Source organism: Varroa destructor, unplaced genomic scaffold (assembly GCF_002443255.2).
Source record: "Varroa destructor unplaced genomic scaffold, Vdes_3.0 BEIS01000001.1, whole genome shotgun sequence".
Classification (NCBI taxonomy): domain Eukaryota; kingdom Metazoa; phylum Arthropoda; class Arachnida; order Mesostigmata; family Varroidae; genus Varroa; species Varroa destructor.
Window position 1 is genome coordinate 76,162,782 of NW_019211454.1, and position 17,463 is coordinate 76,180,244.

The 17,463-nt window shown below is 36.4% G+C and overlaps 1 protein-coding gene across 8 annotated transcripts in view; it reads right to left on the minus strand.

Annotated features, from left to right (window-relative positions):
- The window catches only part of LOC111243573 (acyl-CoA:lysophosphatidylglycerol acyltransferase 1-like), a 54,296-nt gene that overhangs the window by 7,299 nt on the left and 29,534 nt on the right, over window positions 1-17,463 (minus strand). For all 8 annotated transcript variants that reach the window (XM_022789408.2, XM_022789400.2, XM_086977840.1 and 5 more), the window contains 2 exons: window positions 1,685-1,870; window positions 370-510 (listed from right to left, as the gene is read on the minus strand). In XM_022789408.2, the coding sequence (XP_022645143.1) occupies window positions 370-510; window positions 1,685-1,867 (324 nt within the window). In that variant the 5' untranslated portion in view covers window positions 1,868-1,870. The remainder of the gene's footprint in view (window positions 1-369; window positions 511-1,684; window positions 1,871-17,463) is intronic.

The window sequence follows — 17,463 nt, forward strand, 5'->3', positions numbered from 1 at the left end:
ACTAAGAACAATTGGAGTAAGATTATTGTATAACTAAGTTCTAGTTATGCTGTTACCTTATGGCAGTTCCGCTTCCTTACCCCAGTTCTAAAAAAGGCATCCTTCTATTGCAATCGAGGTTCTGCTAAGTGGTTACTTCTCAAGTAAAACCAATAAAATCATTGAAATCGCTTCCGCAATTTTTCGTGTTGGTCACAATCTCTATTATTCCAGCGTACACAATAATATATTGGTATATTATTATAATATATTGATGGGTAGTAGCAGTTTATGTTCTAATTTATGTACGTGCTTGCATGTGTATGTATGTATGTCGAAAATTAACTCTTCATTTTATAATTGAAGCATATTGACAACGTGTAATGATACCTGCAGACAGCTCATGATAAGGGGCACATCGGCTGTACTCTGATGGTTGGCGACGAGTAACGTTCGCTTATCGAAGAGGTCTTCAACATCATCCCCTACTTCGTGAATGGTGTAGCCTGCTGAGAAACTCCAGTATCCCACCTAGTGGAATGATGAAAACGAAGAAATTTGTTAGTTCCGATAAAAATACCTCTGTATTTTTATGCCAAGCATTGGGTCTGAATATTATGCTTTATGCTGCAATAAAAATCTTATCAGAATAATCGGAAAACCACAGCAAGTTCAAATTACCTTATTGGTTTTTAATGTTAATGGGAGGAGAAATATAATCTACAGTACAAGGCGAGGAAGTTATGCACACTTATGATATATTACGTACTTTTTTAAGACTATAACTGTACGCAATACCTGCTTAGAATATGGTGCTTGGACAAAAACGGGTAGTAGATTTTGAAGCTCTGAAATCTGCGGTGCAAATATCAAGTACGGGGTCATGGATACAGTTTATGAGCTTTGCTTGTTTTTATTTAGTTTAGAGGGACTCCTGCCGCGATTCTAAAAATTGTAGGGATGCAACGAGATGCCTATGATCCCGGATTAATTTCCTCTCAGATGATATGCATTAACTTTCGTAAACTTACGTTCGTTATTCTTGGTAAGCAAAACGTAATTAGAATATTCTTGGATTAGTACTAAAGTATTAACTAACCATGCAGAGCATGAAAAGGACATGTCTTCCGGAGAAAAAACAATTCAAATAATTGAAGACTTCTCCCTCATCAAGGCCAACCCTTAACCCCAATTTCGGTACGGCTACTAGCTAATTTGTGAAAAGCTCATCTTAATAAAACTGAGCTTGCTTAATATCAAAAATGTACTCAACTTACAAGATCTAAAATAGCTAAAGGCTATTTTCTTAAATTCCAGTACTAGTCCAGTACATAATACTTACTGTGTCAATATGCAGTTATTATTTTTCAGGATATAACTTCGCATTTCTTGAATAATTTTGGATGCAAGTTTAAAACCTCATAGGCATAAGGCCTCTAAAATTTTAAGAAAATTGGCTTAATCCCAATGAACCAAGCGTTCCAAACTAACTACTAGATTTGTGAAAAAAATATAAAAGTTCCCATAATAAAATATATATATTACACAATCTAATACTCTGATGTCGCAGTTCTAATATCCGAAAGTGCAGCACAACACCACGTTTTGCCGGTAGGCTTGTTAAAAGTATATCTGCCTTATGCTTTATCCTTGTGATTCTTTTTTGTCCATAAATTGATAACATATTTTTCGATTTTCAACAGACCATTAGAAGAAGGTGCCGATAGAGAATCTTCTCTATCCAAATGTATATCCTCGTTTCACGAAAGGGTAATAAGATTGCCCACATCCAAACAAGGTACGTCGGAATACAGTAAATATTATTGAAAAGCACCAAGGCCGCGCGCAGCACGCACTGCAGCTGGGCCAGAACCTGGGCCACCTGCATCTCCTGTAATACAAAATAGGGCACGCATCAAAGTAAAATAAACAAATGTAGATTCATAATTGTTCGCACATCGTTACATGTTAATACTACAAAGATACATTAATAATATTCAATATATTCGTGACGTTTTTGTAACACAAAATTTGTTAAGTACCTGAGAGGCTACCTTTCTTAGAGCAGTTAATTTAATTCGAGTGGTTATTTTGGTTTCTAAATCGAGTTTGTACCATCGTTAACGTATGCCCAGTTCTGCAATAAGTAACAGGAATACTTAATTGGCCCTAAACTGAGTCTCAAAACGTAACCTATTGCCCAGAGACCACAAACTGTTTGAAATGTTAATAATAATTAGTACAACTGAATGTATCTCATAATAAAATCCGGAAAAAATGAAACGTTTTCCTAGAAAGGAGATTGTCAAGAAGGTATCATGTCGCATAACTATGTGTGGATCCTATGCATTAAATGAAGTTACAGCGCCAATACTACTTTATTAATGATCGAAAGCAATCATGGAAGCAAAATTTGCATATATTATAATAATGGTATTATTAAACTAAAGAAAATTTACATAGCTGAGCAACAAGATTTGGTACAACATGCGTTGGAGGCACAATGACTCTACAAGTAGTAAAAATACGTGAGATATGTTTTCGTCTTAAGGACTTACTTAAGGGTTAACTCTTAGGAGTTAACCCTCAAACGAATTATTGCTATAATACGATAGAATTTTCGTTATCCATACAAAAAGACAAAGCAGCGTATATATTTACTATAGTCTTGAGCATTTATTACTATACCACTTTATTGTAGTTACTGTTCAATATTGATTTCTTTCTTGGTGTTGTTGATTGCCGCTGCAGTTACTCTTTAACCATTTATTGGCCAAAAAAACATAGCAGTTTTTCCGCCATATTTCACTCTTTGAATTCCAGTAATTAGTTTGAATAATCTTAGATAAAAAATCCATCAATAAATAAGTAATCAAAAAAAAGTAATAAAACTGTTATTACATTGTGTGTCACACGTCTTATCTACTTTATTTATAAGCTCTGTTGGTGTCTGATTTTCAGTTTGTTATTTGCTAGGAGATGTACGTTTGAATTACGTAGTAATTACTAAGATAAGCAACCTTTTGGTGCGAATCTTTGTCCAAGATTTGTTCTCTTGACCTTTTTTCATGAGGAGTTTGTGTAAAGGGGGGTCTATCTTGGTACCAACCGAATTCAAATTTGTATCACGTTTCTATATCTAAACCCAAGTTTTCACGCACACTAAAAGACGGAGCGAAAGCAAGGTAAGCCGCGTTACGTCATCATTAACGGCGAAGGAGTTTTAAGATACACCGTTGTTTTCACACCGTTATTGAATAACATTGTGATGACAACGACGCCTTCATATGCGTTGCTGTCAATAAATGCAATTTTCCTCATTAATTAATGTACAGTTAATTATTGTTGTGGTAGATTTGTTTTCCTGTCCAAACGGTATCTTTTTCACAATAAATTTACATCGAGACGTGGCATGCTTTCAATCGAAACTATTCCTTCAGTAACATGTTGACAACAGCGGCCAGCGACCCCCCAGGACCAAGTCCTATCCTGTGTTACAATAAGCGCAACGGCTGTTACCAACCCAATTTTAAGTAAATCCTGTTTGACAATTTGTCATATATAAAATATGTTCTGCCAATTGTGATAACCATATAAATAATTAATCAGATTACACAGTTCGAGGACCAGATGAATGATGTACGGAAGGTAGAAAGTACGGCATGCATTAATGACTTAATCTTCTGAGATCTTTGCACGAAACGTAGTGAAAGAGTAGAAAGCATATTTAGATGCCACCATCCTCACGAATTCTGAACCAACCGCCTCATAGGAAGAATTTAGTCGCATGATCTGTCAAGTTGAAAAGAAGTCCTTGCGCTTTGGGAAAAAAGCTTTCCATTTCCTTCAACTTGATGCTTATTTCTGACATACCGTTTAAAACCATTGTTCGTGCTTTTTCAGCGTACCGTGTTGTAAGTGCAAGTTGATCTCGTAAAACAATAGCCGACAAAAACTTGAGAATCGGCCAAAAAAATGGAATGCATCCACGGAGCCGTGATTAATCATTCAGATTATGACAGATTTTTGGAAAGAATTGACACCCGCGATGATAGGAGGTTGTTGTACCTCAACATAAACTAGAGATCAGACTGAATGGTTCTAGAAGAGAAGTTGAAAATTTAGAATTGAACTAGATCTTCATCCTAAAAAGGGTTATCCTTTGCGTTTCGTGAAAGTGCGAGGGTTTGATTTACCGGAAATCGCTTTCTAAGAATCAAAGAGCTCATCGGCATATTTGTTTGGTCTAGTCGCATAGGGTCACCAAATTATTAGAAAAAAATACTCGACAAGCGAAATCAGGGCTTTCTGTTTCAAGACCAAGCGAGGCCACACAGGCAAATATGGTCAAAGCTGCGCTCCTAAACTTCGAATAGGGGATTTTCTTGCACCCTGCGTATTTTTTCAGATCTTACGCCAATAACTGTTCCCCTTTTCCGTTCACTGAGCAATTGCGTTCAATTAATTTGTGGCTCTACCTCACATGGATCAAAGATAGGAACGTGCTTGAAAACTTCTAAACGAAACCCACTACTTTCCTGCGCTATGACATACATGGTTTGGTAGGAAGTTTGAAGGTATCGAACGTGATAACTTGTTGTTACCTGGATAGGAAACATAACAAAGATATTGTGTTTTCTATCCAGAAAAAAGCGCGGTAACTTCCTTCCCTAGTAAATTTTATAGCTCACTAACCCTACGAAAATGAGATATTTTCGGAAAGTTAGTGAGCTACACCTCTAGTAGTTATCTATTAGTGATATCCGGATTTGATTAAAGAAAGTATTTTGATTGTTCGATACAGACAAATCATTGATCCACATGGAAATCGTTCATAACGGTCTCCACAGAACATCCCATAAGTCGATCGAGGCAATAAATTAAGTTCTAAGTCCCTGACTTCCCAGTCCCACATTGCTGAGTTCGTGCCGAAGCCCCTTGCGGGATACCCGTTCCGTTAGCACCTAGTTTAGGGCTAAACGCCACAGAACCTTCTTTTTTACGGTCGCTGAAAAGCAATATCTGCATACCCAGTACTGGCGCCCTCAAAGATAGCGTTCGATTACATTTGCATTTTGATATCTTTGGTAATTACATTATATTTATATACAGCTAACAAGGAACCGATTTGGCAATCTGTATGCTATTGTATTTGGATGTTTGTCTTAAAATTGTACATACCTGCCAGGATAGTATTAATGGGGTCGATTTGAATTCCTTCCATCGATCATTCTATTTCTGATATATAACTAATTCAAAACACATTCGAGATCAATAATTGTTGAGCAAGTTATAAAGACTGCGCAAAAAAAATCAACTATTTTTGAAGTGATGTAAAGTGTCAAAAAATCAAACGTTCGGTAACTGTCACTGGATTGACTACCCCTTAGGTCTCTACTTTTTCTACGTCTAGGTTTTTCCTTGTAATATTTACATATGTTCTTTGATGTGCATGCACTTACTTTGAGATGGATGTTGGATGATTTCAGTGTGGTCTGGTCTGGTATTTTAATGGTCAAGGTTGCCCTTTATCCCTACTTTTTATGACACACATTGCTATCACTTGCAATGTGTGCGCCATTGACCGCTATACGTCATAATGGATGTAATATTTCCTTCAGGTCAATGTATTTTATGCTACAGTGTAACGCACACCTACCTTGCTCTACCTCCTAAAAACTTCAATTTCATGTCCTGTCGATCCATAAGATATGTCACCATTCATCGTGTTTCATTAAATCCGCAACAATTATAACCGTATTTACTTTCGGTTTTTATTTGATTAAAAAAAATTCTATGTGTGATGCCTTCGACGGCACTTGTTCGGCTTACCGGACCTAGGAAACAAGGGTCTTATCCCCGGACACGGAATCTTTTTTCAGTAATGGCTATTTCACCAATATTAGAATGAGCATTATGGAAGTCGGTGTTGGCGAGAGCCATGCATGGCTGTCTCATTGCATTGAATAGTAATTATCGTTAATTTATCGTTATCCTATTATAAACGTAAGGCGCCTGAAAAGGGGTGCAAGTGCACAAAAGGTAGTAATAAAAATGCAGCAATATGAACGGGACGGCTGGGCGTTTGCCTGATCTAAGTTCCGCCAACTAATTTCAAATAACCAAAATTAAACAACTTCTTTTTTCGCCCGAAATCGACAATCTGCATTGTTGCTAGTTTTCACACGGTTCTTGAAGATCCGAGAAAAATTTCCATAAGGCAGATAGGAAAATCCACAGTACGATTTAGATTTAAAGAACCTGAAAATGAATCGAAATGACGAAATGATTTTCGACACACGATTTAACTGCCGCCTTGTACAGATTCGTCTTTTGGCGCTTTTTTATATTGTTTTATCTTTTTGGCCGTTTTGAGATCTTGCATTTATTGGATTCTTGGCGTACTTTTAACTTGAAAGAAAAGTCCGCGCCATGAAAGATATGCCGCTGGTATCGTTCACTTGGGCTAATCAACACCCTTTAATCTCGCTTGACGCACATACTATTAATTAATTGAGCTGTGGATTAAAAAACGGAATATTTTGAAAGTGACTCTTTCCCCGCTACAGTTTAAGCTAATGATGATTATAATATTATGTTTTCGTTTAAGAGTATGAGAAACAATTAAAAAAAGTAGTGCAAGCTTAGATGAATCATCCTGTACTAAGTGTGACAAGAGGTGTGGTTTACTACACAAGTATTCAGAACAACAAAAAAAATGAGTATAGTACCAAAAAAATAGAGCAGCCTAGTGCCATAAAAATTAACTATCGACCATTTAGTAAAGACGCGCAAATTTTTAGGTACCCCGGTTAATGTTACATCTTATATATTATAGATGCGTTTAGCAATTTGATTTCTACCTAGTCTACGATAGAATGAATTGAACGTCACTGATTTAAAACATAGCGCACTAAAACTCTTTACGCATCCATCGTCTACGCTAATCGTTTCTTTGAAAACAATTTTTTGCAGCTTTATGATGTTCTTTGCCAATTAGGGCAATTTTTTCTGTAAGCACTTAAACCCTTTGCCTCTCATACTGACTGACTGCTTCATTGCATTTTAGAAGCGATCGTCACCGCATAACGGCATTAGACTTTTAACGGGATATTAAAAAAGTTGAAAATAAAGAGCTGAAAAGTTCCAGCTCGATGCCAAAAAAAGACTAATAGTTTATAATATTACGATATGATCATTGTACTGAGTACAATTTCACCCCGCAGGCATCTCAATTACACGGTTGTGGATTGTGATCCGGTTTTCAAATGAATAAACACTCAGCAAATGTGTAGTTTCACGAAATAATGTGAGGAGACTCATTTCGTTTAACTTAGCTACTTGCTGTCCGCTTACAGCTGCAGGCTCTTTACGGTTTCATTTGGTATACGGTTGAGCGTACAGTTATGGCTTTCATAACTAAGGCTCGTTAGAGACAAATCGACCTGTTTTAGGATTTATTAAGACCTGACTATAGTTTCAACTGTGCTTGCATAGACAACCTGTCTTATACACAATTAATAACATTATTAATTTCAGCATTCGCAACGTGGAAAAAATGTTGTTAGAGTGCTGACTCTTCTAAACAAATCTCAATTCCGACGTTAACACATGACTGAACGTAAAGACGCGCCGTATGTGCGTGCCGCAAATGGCCTTCTACAAGGGCTCCTTACCAATAATAATAAATCGGGTGTTCTTCGAGGTCAAAATTGTCAAAGAAACGAAAAAAACAGTTAAGACAGATGGACGGAAACAAGTCTACGAATCACCTACAAGTATGTATAATGTCTTGCTCTGTACGACGTTCAACTAAATAACGTTTCGATGAACTTGTTAATCCAGATTGGATGCTTCAACTCACGCAGTATCACTGAATTAATCCATTTTCATGAATAGATTTTCAATTATAAAGGTATTCAGATTAGAAATAGAAGCATGATGAATAGTTAATTAGGACTCAGATACATTTTTGATGTCACGAAAGCCAGATAGATGGATGACTTGTTATGGATTTCTTCTTTTAAAAACTCTAAGGACTGACCTTGTTTTTGGGCAGATAAAATTTGGTTCCAACTAGCCATTTAGTTAGTCGTAAGTGTAATCCATTTTTGACTCAAACACTTTTAGCCATTGAATCAAGTAGTTCGAGAGGATCAGAGATTCCCTAACGATATATCTCGATAGAAATTATACAAATTAGCATTCAAAGTAAATCATAATTATGAGAATTATTGTTAAGTATTTAACTCTTACATTTTGCATTTTCTATTGGATACACATGATGTCCGCAAGATTCCGAAAACCAGCTTGCAGATATGCTTGCTTGAGTACAGATTGCTAAGCCTCTGACCCACATTGTTGTTGTCGCTGTTTCATTTAAAAGGCTTCAGATTAACAGGCCCTTTAGAACGAAGCCGTTATTATAAAATTTTTTTTATATTGGGTGCTGTATTATAGGTTGTAGAAATTGAAAGAGAAAAATGACTCGACGAGAAACCCCTTCTTTGACTTGGCTCTACCTAATTAATTTATCGATCTATTTGTCCGCTACCCTCTAGAAATGTTGAACCATCCTCAAAGATGTAAAATTCAGAGTTTGGTGAATTACTAAATTTTTTGCCGACACTCGTTGCAGACCGATCTTAACCTTACCCGGTCAATCCTTTTAATTGAACGCATATTTTCGATGGTGTAAGATTTAATGGCGATGTCGTAACGATAAAATATATACATTTTTAAATACAAAATGTCAAATCAGCCGCTAAGGGTAGAAAATTATTATGACGTGTATTATACCTACGTTGATGAAAGGGCAGGCGCAACCGCCTAACGTGAATATTATCAGAATCAACCACATCAAACCATTTTGGTATCAACAACCTAAACATTAACAAGTGAACTTTATGGGGTTGGCAAAGAGACAACGGACGAATGAATCTAAGGAAGGGAAAGCTTACTATTACCTGAGGTATTTGTAGACCAACGTCGTAAAAAAACTGAAAAATACCTCATGACTTCGAATCCCGTTTGATTAGTTATATATCCAATTTGCAAAACCAAAGTTAATGAAATACTTCATAATATCTTGTCGCTTTAAGTTACAAAATATGTAAACTCTTTTCGAGTAAGAATGAAGAGTTAACGAGTTGCCATGTGCCTAAGTTGTAAAATGTGCGTCATCTTTACTTCCACTCCTACATGTCACGCTCCAGTAATTGAACTCTTTTCTTTCCCTTCTTTTTCCGATTACCCTTTGAAGCAGCTGAGGATGAAATAAAAAAAAATATCTATTAACCTTGTAACTGGAGCACCTCAGTGTTAATGAAATTCGTCTGAGGTACTTTACCAACTTTAGTATAGGTCAGCTTGTACGTATATACTCGCCGAAAAAATATTGCACGTTTTCCTAGCTAGATGGCTTTAAAGTCACGTAATATGGGTCATCCTGAAGCTGAGATTTACTAGTAGCAGATGTACTAACATTGTTAGATTGCCTTCATTTAGACTCAAGATAGAGCACCTTGAAGATGAGTGACGTTTCTGCAAAGATACACAAGTATAGTAGGACAAATGCATGAATGCTGCTGCCCGGCTCAATAAAAAAAACCTATTGTTGTTTGTGGTCAAAATGCGTATCGCGCAACGCAGCCCAAAAATGGTTCTGAGACTTTCGTTTCGTCGTGGTCGAGTAATTGCGATAAAGGTCGATGAAATTATTGCGGAAGCAAGACCAACATGTGAATAGCTATGACGTCGCCAAGCAACCAAGTATTTATTGCCACACAGCTTTAAATCATTCGAAAGAAAGCTGAAGAATTTACTTGATCGTATCTCCGTCTGCAGAACCCTACAGAAACGTAAGGAAATCGAGCCATTTCTAAAGCAATCGATCAGTGGCGATGAAAAATACATTCAATAATCATGTGCAAATAAGTAAAGTATCTATGGGAAAACTCAGACTAACGATGAAGAATGTAACACTATGTGTTTACTGGAATTGGAAAAGATGCCTTTACCATAAAATGCTACCGCCTTGCGAAGCGGTTAATCTGGACCTCTGCTGTCAGCAGCTAGCAAGATAACCATTGAAAAAACTCGATCGAAAGTAGTGGATTTTTTCATCATCACAATGCAGGGCGACGTACATTTTAGCTATCCCGCAAAAAAAGAAGCTTGAATGGCGAATTTTAGTGCACTCATCGTAGAACCCGGTTTTTGCACCGTAAGACTATCATCCGTTTCGATCTCTACAGAAGTCCGTTTAAGTGTTAACTAGTTTCGATAGAGGGCTTCAAAAATCACTTGTCACAATTCTTCGCCCAAAATCCACAGAGGCCCTACAGTGCTAGAATTATGGTATTCGCGGAAAAATGGGAACCGTTTATCGTTTTAGTAATATCATTTTAATCTATAAAAAATGCTTTTCCTAACTTCGGCTTAAACAATCAATACTTTTTCAACAGCTCAATATATGAACTAGCAAATATTGGTTAGGCAATTGCGTAGCGATTAATGCTCATAATTATACAATAAGTGTGCATGGTCATATGATGATCCAGCCAGGTACGTCGAGCAAGGTGCGTGAACGCCCCACATTATTTGCACGTTAGCATTTTGTGGCCCCTGTAATGTCAAACATCGATCCAGTCTCCTGATGATAATACAGAGGATGGAGTAGTGATTGGTGACTCCATACGCTTGCACTTCTTCGAAAAAATAATGTAGGCTGAATGTTGATCGCGATTTGGATGCAACAACATAATGAGTTTTAATAGGCGTTTGCTAGCAATCTTTAGTTTATCCCGTAAATTTGTAGATGCCATAGTGAATATTGTCTATTGTGTTTCTAAGGGATTTCAGTTGACTACTGACCTGAATATAGGCAGGAAATGTTGGTCACCCGGATTCAACAATGAACTTTAGCCTGAATAGTTAAATAGTCTTGTATTTCAAATTATAAAAATGTAAACTTTTAGTTCTCTGTTTGAAACATACATGCACCCCCTGTCAAAAGAAAACATTATGCAAGGTGTGCAAAGGTAATCGTAACCCTGTGACGTATAGAATGATGGTTCAAAAAGTAACAAATTTGCAACGCCTCACTCGTACATGTAGAAGGAGAATTGTACACAATTGGGTTACCAGCAATGTTGTCTTCTTTCATCTTTTGCACACCTTCTGTGCAAAGCTTTTATGCAGCTTTTTTTTCTATCGGGTAGTTTTTTCCTTTTTTTTTCTAACTAAACAACTATCATTGATTTAGCAGTGAATAATTACAATTGGCACTTAGCAACTTTTTTGATTTATTTAACACCAGTCTACTTCTAAAATCTGTTCAAATCGCTTTCAGTTGTAGCTGAAACTCGGTAGCCCTTAAGCATTCGTGGTAACAGGTTAACGTGATCAAGGGATCCTATCCCTATAATGCCTCCGATTAGAGCATTACGAAGCTTTGAAGCCAATGCTTTCTTGTGTGCTTTGATCACGAAGCTTGCTCAACAACTGTGTTCGATAAGAATTTAATAATATTATTCCTTCTGATCTTACTTAGAATTAGATAATTCTATCTTCAAGGTTCATAGTTCAAACGCCGGTAGTTAACTTAGTTTTACTGTTTTCATTTTCTGTTGAACATAAGAGTAATACCTTCCATTGGGCAGCCGTGAGAAAGGCAATGTCTTCGGATTATTAGCTCATTTCGGATTTTAAAACGGTCCAAATTTTGCTGCAACAAACAAAATTGAGTGAGGAGAGAAGAACGGTGTATCACTAAAGCAGAGCTGCCTTCCGGCTTTCTTTTTCGTCATGCTGAAGATAATTGGCATTTACAAGGTTCGCGATGTGGAGATATTTGGAGCCGGTTTTGAAGTTTTATTTCCAGAAAAGAATAAGTGTAACCCGAATTTATGCGGAAAATTGTAAAATGCTCGAACCCGATTACAGGGTTAGAAAATAATTCGTTTGTCTTTGATACGGTGTTTTTAGCATCGCAGACAAATCACGCCCAGGTTGATTCTTTGACCATGAGGACGCTCAGATCTTACTGTAGTCAATTAGATTTCACATATGTAAGCCTTTGCTAGATTGTAGAAAACGTCCAAATCGACTATATAAAGATTCTATCAGGCAACGATTCTGTTAATCGATCAGACATCTGGGTTCCTCATAAGCTGATCAACTGCCAAAGAGTGTTTGCACAAACAATCATCCTCTAAATTTGGACAACTTATTTCTTACAAAAATAATAACGGGCGACGAAAAATGGGTAAGTCGTAGCCACGTCACTCAGGATGAATCGTAGTCAAAGTACAGTAGAAACGTTCAACGAAGGCTAAAGCCGGATCCCATCCAAAGGGGGTGGTGCTATGCATTTAGTTAAATTTGAGAGAGTGCTCTTCTGTGAAATTCTAACAAACAACCGAAATGTTAACTGAGTTAGTGTTGAGTACTATGAAAACAGTTTAAGGCAAAGCATATTAGAAATGTCGTCGGTTACGATAAATAGTAAGAGGGGAATGTTTCATCATAACAATACAAAGTCTTACACATTTTTAGCGACCCGCCAAAAACTGTACCAAAGTAATTGCGATGCTTTGTTTCAGTTCTGGCCTTATTCCTTCCGAATATTTATCATTTTTTACGATCCTTAAATAACTCTCTTCATGGGAAGGGTTTGGTACCTTTTAAACGTGTGAAAGACAGTTTAGCGCAGATGAGGATATTAACTTCTGGCGAAGTGTAAAACTGCTTGGAAAATGGACGGCCGTCATCGCTAATAACAGCTAATACATTACTGATTAAAGTTGTCCGGAAAAAAACGCTTTTCATTCAAAGTTAGGAGCAAGATCAAAATTAGAAGGTTCTTATTCTGGAGCGAACTTATAGGACAACTTGGAGGTTGACCTTTTTCTTGAACTCAATTTCAATCCGATATGGACTGGGCCGTTAGAGTTCGTATGGTACTTACCATAGTGGTTAAACTATCCGCAAACATTTAGTTTCCTATTGCCAATAGGCGATGTTTTAGGGCAAATTTCATCTGATTCTCGCCCACTTTCTAAATATTCTACATGGAATTACCAACTATCACTAACGTAAAAGTTCGCTGTGCGAAACCCCGTTACACAGTTGCGAAATAGCCAGCGATTTCAGTGGTGAAATGACCTACCCGTCATGACAGTTCCTATTTACTTTCAACCTTTGTATTATATATAAGATGTCATTTATACCTATGACCGATCTCAAAGAAAATTTGTACGTTAACTGTTAAACCGAAAACTTTTGCGTCCAACGCGATTTATAGAATACTCAATCACCTGAACTTTCACTACATATTTTACACGCCAAAAGATCGTGATCCACTAAACCATCTTTTTTCACTCTTGAGTATTACTAAGTTAACATACTTCTGCGGCGTGGAATATTAAGATAGTCAGGTTTTTGGTTACGTATTTAACGGGACCGTTTTATCTCGTTCGGCTTTAAGCTTTGGCAAGATGTTTGTCGTAGGTGGCACGCACTCACCCATAACTTTTTGCACCAGAAGAAAGCTATTTTTTTTTTCTAGAACAGGGAAAGCCGGTTATAGAGAACTACAGTGCGTCATTTGTCGAATTTGAGCGAAGATCAACTGCTACCCAGTCTTTCCGCGCTAAACGAATCCCATCAAGGTTAAAAACTTCTATCTCCGAACCTGACGGTCTACGTTATCTCCAGTTTTCATATGGCTTCTGAACAATCCGAAGAAGACTGTCATGAGGCGGACCGGAAGATCCTCGATAGATTTAAAATGCTGAAAAATTCACCAAGTAGCTTAAAAGCGATCCTTGACTTAGCTAGGTTTTCAATACAAAAATGAATGGCTTTTTTAGAGAAAACAAACTGGATGTTGAATGATCCAGATAAACTTTAACGGTTTGTACTTTTGAAATTTGCGCGCTTTGGATGTTTTGACTTTTCTGAACTATAGCACGTTTTAGAATTTTGGTTTGCTATTCAGCGAAATTTTAATTTCGTTACAATTTTTTGAGCATTAGAGTTTTAACGAGTTTATACCTACCAGTATCGCTCAATCCACGGTAGCTTGCTTGTTGGAAAAAATTGCGGATTAAAGAGAGAATGATTTGAAAATGGCTAGCGAGTGGCTTGGATCCGGAGTTAAAGCTCTAATTACGTTGAATTGTAATTAAATGGAATAAATATAACCATTAAGAATGATACTTCTAGCATGAAAAAAAATAGCTACTTCATTTAGACATTATTTTATTAGCAAAGCATAAGAAAAAGTCCACATTCAAGTGCGTATATATATAAATATAAGCACCTTATTAAAAGATCTAGAATTTCGCACGTCATTATTAAATTATTTAACCATTTATAGGCAAGTTTACCAAAACCGTTTCTTTTATTTTAGGTCACGTATTTTAGGTTAATTCCCCTGTATTATATTTTTGATACAAAAAGCAACTAAGATAATCAGTAGATTTGACCTCCGATTGACAAGTTAGGATCCTTTATTGCGATTTAGGTGAAAACATCCAACCTCACAGAGGCAACCACGAAATATATACACTACGATACAATATGTGCTGATATCATGTATAATGCGAACTACGTTTATACAATAGGAATAACTCACCCGCAATATGTTATAACTCAATGCTTGTGTCTGTATAGTATACTACCATCAATTGATTTTTACCCGTGAACGCGTTTAAAGTTACGTTTATGTCGATTTAATACCGCAAGAATAGTACATTTCCAACATATGTTAGAAATGTTCGACATGTACTTCGTAGTTGTGGCTACAGCAAATTGAGCAGTCCTCCTAGTAGTGTTGTTTTTACCACATATTTACCACATAGGCAAAGTTCACTGCCTTGTTAGTTCACTAATTAATCAAATACTTTATTCTTGAATGATAGCTAACCAACGAAATTTGGAACCAACTAGGTTTTCCATACACCAAACGGATAAGCAACAAACAGTACCCAGATGTCTCGTCATTGTAAGTAATGCACTATTTACAGGTTGGCAAAGGCTTCGTCTGGTTATCAAGAATTCGGATGTGGCAGGCATATGGTTGCCTTGCATTGATTAGTCTTATATATTTATTTACATAAAGTTATATTTGTTATCAATTTTTTAAATCATTACAATCATTCCGTCAAAGCTAGTACTCTAGTTGATTGTATGGCCATGTTATCTGTTTGTTGGTTGCGCGTTTCGTAAAAAATACTATCAGGAATGTAACAGTACTAGCCGACGTTTGCCAAAAATTGCCAAATAGCTTTGCTGTTTGACTAAACGAAACGTTTTCACTAACCGAATGAGACGTCTATGATTCGAATGATAGAAAATAAATAAATTTAAGCGTTAGCTTCAGCAATTCTAGTAGAAATGGCACTAGCAGCGTCCTTGCCGATGACGGCCATAACATAATGATGCTACCGAAGGTCTGCGGAACGATACACTAATCATACCAATAGCCTTCGTGGTACGTCAAGCCACTAAACCTTAAGGCAAGACGGAATTTATTATGTAGAGGCTTTGCCAATGTTACTAGTCATGATACAAAAACGTTGGATAGAGATTTATTATTATTACTAAAACATGCTAAATTACTAAATAATTTGAATGCCGCGCTCATCCCAAATTTCCTATCGAAGCAAATTTCCTCCAACATGTGCCACTTAGTATTCTACAATAAGAAATACGATTTGGTATATAAATTACGAATAAAATTGTAAGAATTAATTAAATCACCATCATTGGATTACCTACGGCACTGTATCAACTGCTTCCCGGGGACAGATTCTTTGTTGTTTGAAGATAGTTGGCTGTTTACGAAGGCATCATGCTATTGCTAAATTATGAGAGTATGTCTATATGCAAAACAAAAACTTAGCATGAAGATGCAACAATTTTTCATATATTACTGCAAAATTATTATCCTGCCCAATCTAAACACAGTGCTCTCAGAACCCATCTTAACCAGCGGCAAATCACGAATGCGCAGCGAGAACATTGAAGAGCGCTTTATTTAGTCTTAATGTTGGTTCAACTGAACATGCAGCGCTTTAATCACTAAATAAATGATAAACAATGAGCTGCTGTGCTTCATATAAGTCGGTGAATATGAATAAATGCATAGCCAAACTGTGTTTACATTCAAACACTGGAAACTTTGTCATCGATGTAAAGTTTAATAAAATTATGGTTATGGTGCCTATTTGGTAATCTAATGCAGGTTCTATACAGTACAAATTCATAAATTCTGGTTCATCTGAGGCTTAACTATTGCTTGTCTTACACGTAAATAGATATGAATTATTAACTTTGGTACCTACCTATAATGTACTTTATAACACCACACTATGCTAATTCGGACTAAAATAGAAATATTTATACATCCATTCTAAATAGACATCTTGACATTTGATTTCACCTTCAAAACACACGTAGGACACATCTTCTAAAAAGATTAAGTCGTTCAGTATGAAACGAGTTGACCATCCATCTTGTACTTAACGCCAAGATTTTATCACGGTGCCACATTTCGCTATAATTTTTTTGTCTTCAAAATGCACTTGTACCTTTAAAAAGTACTTTGAAACCGTTTATTGGGAGTTCGAGCTCTTAACAGGCGAATTGTTGTGAGCCATAAAAAACCAGGAAACTTGAGTAGTTTACAAATATAAATTCCATAAAGGAACTACAGCAGCTGAGATAGTTCGCCGTGTAAACCTTGTATTCGTTGTAAGTTCTACTGTTAGAAATACCATGAGCTATTAATTCAAAAAATTTCCAAAAAAAATTGAAGCCAAAAATTAGTTTTATGAAATAAAGACTTCTTGCGAAAGTCAATAACGAACAATTAGGATTTGTGGTGTTCTTTACTCTTACGTTATAACAGTGATCCGTTATTACCCCGAATTATGATCTGTGATGAAAAACTTATCCTATACGATAATCGCAAACGATCACATTAGTGGATCGATGAAACTGAATTAGTGGAACAGCACTTTAAAGCACAGATTTAGCTGCAAAAGGTTATGGTGCCTAATTGGTAATCTAATGCAGGTTCTATACAGTACAAATTCATAAATTCTGGTTCATCTATTGTTAACAGTTGGTGGAGATAATAAACTACGTACTAAAAACTAAATTAAGTTTAGTTGTTTAGTATGTAGTTACCCTTATTGTAAAGCAATTCGCAACCTCACATCAAAAGAGTCATGGTTCAAAAAATGAAAAGGTTAGGGTTAAAGGCTTTCTGTTGTACTCTAAACTCCTATAGCAGCGTAATGTATAAATTACCATATAACTGACAAAAAGTCACAATTGCGGCGTACGCTTCGATTGAAAATAAATAAAATAAGCTTGTAAGAGGTTCGAGAAGTTCACTGTGTCATATTATACATCGAATGAGTTTTCAGTTCGTATAAGTTATATTAGGTTTCATTGAAAACTGATAAAGAC